The 12,192-nt window shown below is 37.6% G+C and overlaps 1 protein-coding gene across 2 annotated transcripts in view; it reads left to right on the top strand.

Annotated features, from left to right (window-relative positions):
* adamts3 (ADAM metallopeptidase with thrombospondin type 1 motif, 3) overlaps positions 1–12,192 on the top strand; it is a 149,807-nt gene that overhangs the window by 122,047 nt on the left and 15,568 nt on the right. The window contains exons 16-19 of one of the 2 annotated variants that reach the window (XM_084728255.1): positions 153–236; positions 780–860; positions 7,377–7,540; positions 11,802–11,958. In XM_084728255.1, coding sequence (XP_084584381.1) covers positions 153–236; positions 780–860; positions 7,377–7,540; positions 11,802–11,958 — 486 coding nt within the window. The remainder of the gene's footprint in view (positions 1–152; positions 237–779; positions 861–7,376; positions 7,541–11,801; positions 11,959–12,192) is intronic. The other variant, XM_084728256.1, reaches the window with a different exon arrangement.

Raw genomic sequence — 12,192 nt, 5'->3', positions numbered from 1 at the left:
CTGCCTGCAAAAATAATTTGCTGAGGTGAATTCCTCTTGTCGCTGCTATGCTAATTAAATGTGCCTCTACTGTAGGTGATGATGACGGTGAGTAAAATGAAGAGAAGAGGAAACACTGCGAGACTAACTAACTAATTCATTTCATTTTCAAGGGAAGACCAGAGGAGCCTTTTCTTTGCCCAAGGGAGCTCGAAATGTGTTTTTAAATGAAACGGAAGACTCTAGAAATGTACTTGGTGAGTCACGGTAGGTTTGTAAGCGGTGGACATCCCTGACAGAAGGCAACTTTGCTGCCCTGTAGTCTGAAAACCCTGTTATTCATGCTTTATTGAAACGTGGCTGAAGGCTTTTTCCATTCACATCCTGTCTGCACATAATCAATATGAACACAAAAGAGGGGAAATGGGACTTCATTTGAGAGACTTCCTTTCACGATCATTAGTTGTGTAACGGCAGTACAAGAATTCATCTATATTTCCAAGAGCCCTTTGATGACACGACAGATGGATGTGAACGAGCAGCCGGTTTCAATGAAATGTTTACCTGCAGGCTTCTACAGCGAGGAGAACAGCTGACGTAGACTTTTTCTTTTTTCTCAAACTCCCTCAAACATCTTCGTAGAGCAAAGCGAACAAAACTTCTGAAACATGCGTTATGTCCACCGCTGCAAACAAACACATTATTTCTGTATTTGCTTAACTTACCTGTCTCTGTCTTATCTTTCTTTCTAACCCCCCTCTTCTGCTTCTGCTGCTGCCGCTGCTACAAACTTGACAAAGGTTACCTTAAGATGTTTCTCATTCCTCCTGGAGCTAGACATGTGATCATCCAAGAACATGAGGCCTCCCCTCAAATTCTTGGTAAGTCTGACTTCCTAACGCAAACACATGAGTGAACATCTGAGGATGACTGAAAATTAGCTCATGACTATCCTCCTTGTGTTTCCCTGGAAGAGGAATGGCACCATATATACTGTAAAATCTTTCATTGTAGACTATATGCATAATTTTCCTTGTCACCTCCAAGAGGTAGTCTTCATATTGCTCATTCAATATTAATCAATCTCTCTATTGCAAAAAGGGATTTTTTTTTTGCATTGCGGTGAGTTGAATTCACAGTCATGATCCAGCATATTCAGTCAGCATTATTCATGATCAGGATAATGGAAACGTTGAATAAGTCAGTATGAAATATCTTCATGTTCATATTCAAATGTAGCCCCTGCAGCATCATGTCTAGAACATTTTGAAAAGTGGCACAAGGTCAGAGGATCTATACAGTAGACAAAACAGCTGTCTTTGCAAATGCCGGATATTCAGATATGTTTGTATTCAAGTGACAAGGATCACTAGTGGTGATTAAAGGTATGACTTCTGTCCATTGAGATCAAAATGAGGAAGCGATGCGATGTATTATAGAGTCATAAAGTCATCAGAAGGATGGGTCAGCGAAGTCTGACTCTTGATGAATCGCTATGGGGGTCATGTGACCAACAGAGACAGCTGAAAGCATCAGAAGCTTGTCAACTTGAAGTGTAAAAGAAGAAACGACGAAGCACATAGCTAACTCCCCGTCAATCAGGTGACCATGTTTTGTATCAACAACAAATATTGGTTTCTTTTAACCATGAGAACAGTTGCTCCAGATGTTTAACAAAGTTTTCTATGCCTTAATTAAGTTATTATTTTAATCTAAACCATGATCTCTCCTCAACCATAGTTACGTGGATTTTCTGCCTAACCAAACCTTCACTGTAGCAGTGTCTGATCATCTTTTGATGGCAAAGAATTTATCATGCTGTTTAATTTGAAGGACTTGTTGTTATTGTGTGTAGATACAGGGCAGATGTTGACCATGTATTGAATCTTAGGGGGACTGGTGCTACTGTTGGCCAATCAGATCGCACTGTGGCTGGTAAAATAATGTTAAAACCGCCTTAGTTGATTGTTTTCCCACTAGGGAGCAGAAAACAAGCTGACAAGACAGTCCAACTTTAAAGTTGTAATGGATAATGTGAGTTAAAACAAATCACATTAATTTGAAATTGTGTCGAATGTGTATGATGTTGTCATTTTATCCAGTATTGGTGTAAATAATGAAAGTTCAGAAAAGCAGATGAAAGTGTTTCATCCCCTGTAAACAAACAACTGCAGGATCTCTAGAAAAACTTTGTCAGACAGATGACTGAAGGTGTGAAAGGGGCGGCTAATCTTTTTGTTTCTTGTTCTGTGAGTGGCCCGAGGAATGCGTGATTTATTCACCAGGAGGTGGAACAGGTGAGCATCGATCTTCTCAGCCAGAGGCAGTGTGTTTTTCAAAGAGCTCTCTGTGAGATTAGCAGTTACGGTTAACCTATTTATCTGACACTCCTGTCCTAGGATATGTTGTGGTTAGAAGAGAGGAGAAAAAAAAAGTGAAGAAGCTAAAAGTATTACAACTAAAAAATAAAATTAAACTTCTGTGGAGAAGTTTGAGCTATTCTAACAAGGGAATTAAATATACATGACATTGAATTAATCAGCATACATAATTGATGTTGGCAGACGCTGAGGGCTGGTGTGTCTTCAGGTCTTTTCTTTCTACCACTTTAATCTAACTTAGGCTCTCTACCCAAACAGAGCAAACTTAGTCTCATCTTTACTTGTCAGGGCATAACGAACAGAGATCATTTTTAACAAACATCAAAGAATACTTGTCATCAAAGTTTTCATTGATAAAATGAACACGGTTTTGTACCAGTACATGGCAGACCAGACAGCAAAACATTACAGTAATCAAGTGGGATGAAACAAAGGCATGAATCAGGGCCTTATGCTGCCTTCAAAGGGAACTTGTGAACTTGGAGTTTTCAGAAAATGTCGTTAAGAATGTCTGTGAGGGTCCGCAGGGTGGCTTCATCATGCAGTGTGCCACTCATGATGGGAGTGAAGCAGACAGTATCCCAGTGATCTTGCGGCATCATTTCTCCTCCCCTCTCCGACTCCTCAGACGGGCAGTGTCAGTGATTCCCAAAAAGACATGCAAGACTATTAGAGAGTACAGTAAGACCCAGATCTTATGTACACAATGCAGCGTTACATAACATAAGTACATTACATGACCGTGGCCACTAGAAATGTAACACAAATATAGAAACATAACTATGGGTCATAATAAGTGTCTTGCACAGATGACCTTTTTCAGCTGTTGTTCAGGGAAGGTTTAACAGTCAACACATTCATTTGACAATCATACTTTCAAAGAAGATATTTAAGTAGTATAAGCATAATCAAGTCAAGCCAATTTTATATCTCTAAATAAAACGAATTTCCTTCAGGGGACTGAAACTGTTGTGAAACTGATTAGAGAAACTAAAAACATCCCTTATGTCAGTAATAGAATAAAAGTGTGTTTTCCCTGAGCCAGGCAGATCATCTTTTTATTTCCTGCTCTGGTTTATTATCTGATTTAAAAAAAGAAAAGAAAAGCTGGAGGACGAAGCAGCATGTTCCTCCACTCTGTCACCACCTTTGTTAACCCGCTGCCACGGTATAGTGACAGTCACCTCCCATTTTTCATACCTGCAGTAAATGAAATTTAGGTTCAGTGTGATGAGTTTCAAAGCCTTATTACAAGGTGTTGACCCCTGCTGAATAGGATGAAAATTATGCCATCAGAGACTCAAAATAATTGGTCATCGGTTCTAATTTCTCTACTCCTGGCTGTGGCTGGTAGATAAGCTGTGACAGAGAGGAGGAAGATTTCCAGCTGAATCTCCAATCAGCCTCAATCACAGGTATTCAAGCAGGTAATTCTAGGGTGTATTGATATGTCGTGAAGAGACGCTGATTTTTATGTCATATATGATGAAAAGGGGGATGTTTGTTCATAACATGTTGATTTAAGTTATTTTACGTATGCATGTGCTGAGGCAAATTGCAAAAGGGACTGAAGCCAGAAATGTTTTGCATTATTGTCCTTTTATGCTGGCAAATTTATAACTTTGATTGGTGCATGCCGATCCTGTGAAAGAAAGTGCAGATGGGCAATTTTAAGCAATTCAGAAGAACTAATCATCACATTTATAGCCTAATTTACTGCACTGGACTGAATATCCATCAGCAACATAGCTAATTCTGTTAGGTTTCAGTTTTATGCAAGAAAATTGTGATAATAACCTCATCCTTAGATAGATTTTCACTGTGTGAAGGCTTTCAAATCCTCCCTAAATAACTTATTTAAAAAAAGCTTGACCTTCCAGAAACAGCCTCAACAGCTTCTTTTAACAGCTGAGTCATAGCAGTTGATGCACACTAATTTTAGCTGTTTCACTGAACTGCAGTTTCCCAACAATAGTAGCAACAGACAACCAAACAGTGGAGATTCATTCCCCGCAGCTGCAGCATGACATTACTTGTACTGAGAGATTACTGGTCTGTGAGACTGACTTTGTAAAAGCTTAAAAGATAAGGCTGGTGTTATTCTTATTTTTCATGTTTTCAAAAGCTGTGACAGAAATACGTTAACCAACAGTATTTCGATGTCTGTCATTACTTTCTGACTTCCGTCCTCTGTCTGTTGCGCTCAGCTGCAAGCCGACTGGTTCTTTAAAAAATCCCAGTGTTAACCAGTGCAAAAGTGTTGCTCATTGATGTGGAGCAGTGGAGCCTTATGCCCCAGCAATACTTGTTAGTACTGTGAATATCTTGACATTAAGGAAAATATAGAATACCACCAGCCTTTTCCCTATCCTTATAATACAGGTTAAAATGAAGACTTCTGAAGTATCACTGGGTGAATTTCAACTCGTGGAATCAGTCCAGTAATCCTCGGCCATCTACATCAAAATGTCCACTGTTGTCGCTGGTGATGATAAGCCTTTATTACATGATGTATATTATAATGTATATATGATGTGTATCATAAGGGAGCAATTTGTTCTGCCACAGTAAATCTCAAAAACATAGGATTGTGGTTCTTTAAGATAAAGCTACACTGAGCTACACCATTTTCTGTCATTAAATTAAACAACAAAATATGTATTTTGTCCACACTCTCACTACAGAACAATACAGAGAGGAAATCTAAAGAAATCTATAGTACATTTACTGTACAAAATCCTAAAATCCCCATGAACTGTCTTTTGTTTGCTCGTTTCACAACTAGTCACTTTACACAGAAGTAAGATTAATGCTGGATGTTCTCTGAATGAGTCAGTGTCTGTTTATGACTTGTAAGAAATCGATAATCTTTTAGAAGGAGTAGATGTTTACAACAGTTAAACTGAGCAATATGTGACGAGAGTAAGGCAAAGATTCACTGAACTCAAACTCCAGAGAGTGTATTTTCGGAGCAGTGGGCTTTTGTTTTTTCAGGATAACACACTTGGCTTTACATCAGCAGACAACTGACAGATATAAACAGCTGCCGGCTTGGTATGGTTTGGAGAAAAGATCATGGTTTGGGTTAAAATAAGACATTGAAATTTGCATAAAAATGACTTGAATGAACGTGAAGGTGAGGAGAGCTTCGTTGCCATGGTTAAACACTAGGGTTGAGGTACGATCGTGATTGTTCGTGGAAAATGAATAGCTGCCTCGCATGTTAAAGTGCAATGTTTTGTTAAGCCATCCATCTTTATGTGTTCACTTTCTCGAGCCAGCTGTGATAGAGCAGCGTTCTGTTATCATAAAGCTGAAAGGCCCAGTGAGCGCTCAGTCTCAATGTTAGAATGTCAGCAGGAATATTTTCTCTGGGCTTAAAGAGAACAGGACTGTGCCAGATGAAATAGCCTCCATCATCACAAAGCATCATTCACTGAGAAGCGTCTGTACGACGTGATTGCCTTTATTTTGACCCAACGCCGCAGCTCTGGAAGAACAAAAGAAACTCTCCACTGCAGAAGCTGTTTTTAAGAAAGAAGCAAGAGTGATTAAAAAAAAATCACCTAGAATGTACATCTGGCTTTTGATGAAGGATTTTCCATCGAGGCCAAGTTGAACATCTTATGCTTGAAAAACAGCCGTCGATTTTAGCATCAGAATTAATCCTCTGTATCCATCCTTCCTGTCACTGTCATTATTCTGTGAAATGACATGTTCTGATGGATCCCTGTGAAGATTTTTCTAACTCGCTTACATTCCCTGCTATTAGTTCTGCATTTCTGTCAGTGTACCAGTATTTCTGACGGCTCTGTCCTAGCAAATAATCCAAATTTATTCATCATGACTTCACAACTAGACGTCTAAATACCAAAGTTACAGAAAGGTCTTAAAGGAATTTGTGGAATTTGCCCCATTTGATGAATTCATTTTCTGGTGCTCCAGGCTAACACTTGAATGTTGATGCCGTTAACTGTCCTAATTATTATGATTAATGCCGCCATTATCTAAAATCAGAGATGTACACCACAAAAAGTACAAATTGTAAATCTCATCAAGTGTAGTGTGAATAAAATACAAAATTCTGGTATGAGAAAATGTAATCAATTAAAAGACAATGTATGTGAAAATACAAATATATGATATTTTCACATTTTAGGTATTTAGTAGCCTCAATATGGGTCTACACTTAAGGGACTAATACATAAGAAGTTTAGTTTAAAACATTCAAAACTTAACTAAAATTATCAATAATATGTGACAAAAATAACCATTTTGACATTATGTCTAATTCGTCTGTATTGTCAAACTTGCTTCTGTTGGTCTCGGAGGCTGTGTTCAGTTACAGAATAAAATGACACATTAAGTTTTGTATTTTAAGCATTTGAAATACGTAAATACCAGCTCTTAAAGTATTTTGTTACACATTACATTCTAATTTTTCTTCCTTCTTCCTACGAATGACAAAACACCCAAAAATAATTAAATGAATATTTCAGATACATTTAATTAAAATGCCATCTCTGGCTGCACTAAATCAAATTCAAGTCATGTTTGCTTTTCAAACAACCTGCAAGACATCAAATAAAAACACACTTTACTTTTCATTCCTGAAATAATGCAAGCGTAAGTGTGAGACTTGAGCACCAGAGGAAATCATCTGCAGCAGAGACATGACGTCCTTACAGCAATTCATTTATCCCCATGGGATGCATTTAAATGCATCAGATGTATTTAAAGCAGCAGAAAAACACAGCCTCTCACTTCTGAGAAGTTTCATTCTATTAGCAGTTTGGCAGCTTGTTTTGTTTGATTCAGACAATGAATCAGACATCATAATGTTCAGGCATAATAATTTCAAATTAAAGAGTCAGGGGTTAGAAAGATCCTTTGAATCGCCCCTTTGAGAGCACAGTTTGAGCCTTTTTCTCAGTGATTAATTCAGAACTTTTATAAATGACAGAGTAAAGCCATTTCAACTTTGTCAGCTGGCTCATAACAAATGCCTGATTACAGCAATCAAGAACCAGGCAACAGGGCATTACATTCTGAACGGAAAGGGAGAGGAGGTCAAGTCCAGAAGTTTCATCGACTTGGGCGTGGAGTGGCACTACATCATCGTGGAGGACGTGGAGACGCTGCACACTGACGGACCGCTGCACGACCCCGTGGTGGTTCTGGTAATAAGCCCTCCTTCTCTATCAACACTAATCAATCTAAAAGGCTATTTGCTTGACGATGAGCACCTCATATAAGGAGCATGTCAGCCCCAACCCTCATTCGTCTCATTAGTTTTCTATCACTATCTGTTAGATTTTAATAAATGAAACTTGAACTTAATCAACCATTGAAACAATAATTAGAAACTCTTGTTACAGAGCCTTTTAAATTTAAGGCTTAGAGTGGAGAGAGAGGCACAGATTGTTAAAAAATATTGAATTAAAGCATTAAAGAATGTCAGGAGATGAGAATGTGCCTTAGAGGAGGATTTAAAAGAAGTGAATTTGCTTGACTTCGTTTGAGATCCAAAACTTCACGGCCAGGGAAAGAAAATTACAAGGTTCCACCAGAGTATGTCAGGCAGCAATCAGACTGATAGACACTTTGAGAAGTCACAGATATAGTATAAGTAGGAGTAAAATCTTTAAATCAAATCCAAAACTGACAGGCAGCCAGTGAAGTGCAGCAAAGATTTGGAGTGTTATGGCCACTTGTCTGGGAGCACGTTAGTAGTCAGGCAGTGCCTCTCTGAACTTGGCAGATATTTCTCCTGCTCAGACCTGAGTGACTTAATCAAACCTGGTAGAGATCAAAGCATAGATGATTTATTCCAGGTTTGCCAATCAAAGAAAATGCTTGATCTCACTGACTTAGTTGAATAAAACATATACTTCTTAAGTTACTACTACTGCTACTACTTTAGCATCTACTGGCAGGTCTGAAACTAAAATTACACTAACATTGCAGGCTTCTAGCCTCACATTAATGTGCTGTAGAACAACTAAATAACAGTAAAATTTAAAATTATGCCTGTGGATGCCCTCAGGGGAGCTCAAATGCAGAGAATAATAAGGGACCTAGTATAGATCCCTGTGGACCACCACAAGAGATTTTCAGGAGACTTGCAAATTTAGTTTTTGTAAAGAGTTACACGACATCTTTGGTGTTTTCTCACACCGTAACACAAACAAACTAACAGATTGAGGCAGCAGTGAGTCAGGTGAGCAGATGTGTCTTTGTGGATCAACGATCAGCGTTGTTACATGGAAAAGATTACAGCAATCGGGGTCTTTTCAGTCTGGCTCCATCAAGGGAAAAGGCTAGCTGATGGCAAGGTAATGGATAAAAATTTATTAAATATAGAGTACACTTAAACTGATATAGATTTGTTTTTAGCTTGGCCTGTTTTTACACAGCAAAATATAATTGAAAATTGATCAGTGATGCCGTCAGTGTTTAACAAAACCATTCTTCTTCCTTCATAATATAACTTTGTAACAGACATGTATGTCTAAATGACAAAAAGCAGTTTAATAGATAGATGAATTTTAAATGTCTGAAAAATGCTGTACTGTCCTTCAGTCATCCAAACAGGAATAACTAGTGAGTGAAAAAGAGCTAATAGCCAAAAGACCCAGGTTTTCAGATAAAGGGCTATTAAATCAGTCCTGCACCTACAGGATTCAAACCATCTACAATAAAATAAGTTCCCACAGGTCGAGAGAGAGTACAGCTCGCAATAAAACTATAGCCAGCAGTGGTAGATTAAAAAAACAGTAATTTACGTAATATCATTAAAATTACCCAGTGGCTACAGCCACTGCCAAGACAGAGTAAAAAAAAAACTAATTTGTTTTTCTTCTATCATAAAATAATTTTGATCTGATAAGTGAAAACTTTAAAAGCTGCCTAAGTTTTTGTTAAAGGAGTAATTAAATGCTGCAGCTGACAAGAAGCATTTTATGATTATTAATTTGTCTTTGTCTGTGTCTCTTTAGTGGTCTCTCATGTCTGTGTCTCAGGAGTGTGAGGTTTACATGAGACATCAGTTTTTCTTTGATGTCTTTAATAAGTTGTAATTCTTACTTGGGGATTGTTGAGTAAAGCTCACATTTTTCTTATTACCTATTATTGTGTAGGACACCAGCTCTAATTACTTTGTGTCACAACAATAGGAATTCCTAAATTGCCTTTCATGTGCAAGCTGAAAACTGAAGGGTAATAATTACGTGGACGGACATTTAGTTTCAAACACGCTGAGGAGAACAATAGACCTGAGAGAAGTTAATTTTCAGTTTTTCTTTCGACAGTACTTCTCTGAGAAGCAATCTTATGAGAGGAGGAGTTTAAAAAGTTAAGGTGCAATCAGAAATCACTTGTGAGGGGAAAATGCTTTTAAACATAAGTTTTGTGCTACTTTGGTGAATCACTCAGATAATTATTCATGCTCAACTTGGTAGAAATGTCAAAAACAAATTGTAATGGTACAAAGTGAATAGGTAATTTTCCACAAAATGAAATCTTATATGTCTGCGGCATGTATTTATAATCCTGTACTTAAGGCTTAGTCACACATTATCAAACTCAAGTTTTCTCAACTGTGACTTTAATGTTACATTTCACCTAACCTGCTCATTTCTGCCGTCATTTCATTCATAAATTCATAATGATCAGCCGTTAAATGATGTCAGAAAAACATCTGTTTTGTTATTGAGGGTATGTTGAAGGAGAATGTGATTAAAAAGTGCACTTTTTCCCCAACTTTTTCACTTTTTCCTGTAACATTAATCAGCAAAACTCATATAGTAGATCAAAATAAATCAATACATCAGTAATACTCATATTTTATTGTCCAAGGTACAGGTTACATGCTGACATATACAGTACAAACAGTATCTTCACTGTAAATCACGTCCTGTGTTGTTCTCAGAAACTCAGAGCCTAAAATCAAAATTTATATAAGCTGCTTATCTCCAATTAGCCTTAAAATTCAATTTTATCACTTAGGGCTTCTGTTCACTGTGCAAAGTTGTGATATCACAGTGTAGCTTTCTAGATTTTTAAAATTACATTTACATAAGATTTCAAAACATGAAAGTTTAAAAAATTAAGGCAAGCTTATGTAGCTCTAGATTCTAATTAACTCTTCATCATCTCTTCATTATGCATGTAACTCTACCTCTAATTTCCAAAACTTTTTTGAAGGCTGTTGTACAGACTGTGGAGGATCCAGATGATGGAATTAACTTGGTTAATTTGATTTAGAGAAAAAAACAGAAGAGGAGTTCTTGGACAGTTGGCAAGCCCTGGTGATTTGTCAGTTTGCACATTCACAGCTCATTGGTGTTTCTATATGGCTCGTGATTGTTAAACAAAAAATACTACTGTTCTCCTCCAGCCCCTGAACACAGTCAGTCCAGAGATCCACAACCACGTGAGAGCACATTCAATGAGAAATATTGGCAACTCTCGTCAATCGAGAGGAGTTTGATTCGTCCAGAAGTCACTAAAGGGGTCTTAAAAGTCAAGAAAAATGCCAAGAAATTGTTAAAATCGCAACACCATGTCTGACCCAACAATCTGTGTTCTGACAGTGGCTGGTAAGCTAAAGCTCAAGAGTGTTTCCTTTGTCTGTCATCAGCCGGCTGGATCCTGTCAGTCAAATGGACACTGACAGGTCCCTCCAGCAGCAGAGACAAAAAAAGAACATTTTGAATTTTTCTCCAAACAGCTAAGGGATAACTGTATGTTCATAGCTATAGCCATTTGATTGTATAATGAGATAAAAGGTATTTTATACACCATCAAACATACCTTAATTTAATATTCAATCTTTCGTACAAATTTAAAGACTCTACATACAATTTTTTTTAGAAAATGTTGAATTTTAATATTCAGTCTTTGTGCATGTTAATCCATCAAGTTGAACACCCACACAAACACCTGTTTTCAAGGTTCTTTGTGTCTACTTCTGCAGAGTATTTTATTCTGCCTGTACTTTTCATTTCGAATTGAATTCGCAAATCCACTCTGCAACAAACCTGTAAAACATGTTGGCTCCGCAGAGCAACTCAGAAACAGAAGATGAGGTTTGCTGATGAGGATCAGGTATATATCTTGCCGTTGTGGGTTCAGTCTTATCTTATTCATGAACTCTTGTGTTTTCAGATAATTGGCTGTTCTGTTTTCAACCGATAACACCCACCCTCCCCCATCCCACCCATATTAATGCCATGAAACACCTGTCTCTCAACCATAAGTGGAAAATGCTTGGACAGTTTCTCTTGAAACTAAACATTAATTCAATTTTACTCATTTGCACTTTGAGTGTTTTAATGCAAATATGCTGCACAGAGAATGATGTTATAATGGTAATGTGATTTCCTGTTTTTTTTTTTTTGTTTTTTGTTTTTTTGTGTGTTTTTTTCCTGTCGTTTGAAGATTATACCCAAGGACAATGAAACACGCTCCACTTTAATGTACAAGTACATCATCCATGAAGATTCTGTGCCTGTAAACAACAACAACGTCATCCAGGAGGACACGTATGAGTGGGCTCTGAAGAGCTGGTCTCCGTGTTCCAAGCCCTGTGCCGGAGGTAATGGATAAATTACCATCTAATTAGAGAAGAATAAAGAGGAATCGTTTCCTTCCACTTTTACAAATATGCTTATCTGAATATAATGCTCACTGCATTGAAATAATTTAGGGGGGTTTTGTATTTTAATGCAGCTTAAGTCCAACAACAAACATCTTTACATGAAACATAGTTGGCTACAACCCATACACCTCCATACTCACTCCCACACATCAGATCAGGGGGTAATAGAAA

This window comes from Lutjanus erythropterus, chromosome 10, assembly GCF_056507025.1.
Source record: "Lutjanus erythropterus isolate fLutEry1 chromosome 10, fLutEry1.hap2, whole genome shotgun sequence".
Classification (NCBI taxonomy): Eukaryota; Metazoa; Chordata; class Actinopteri; order Lutjaniformes; family Lutjanidae; genus Lutjanus; species Lutjanus erythropterus.
The sequence above is the reverse complement of the archived record's forward strand: the minus strand, read 5'-3'. Positions and strand labels throughout refer to the sequence as shown.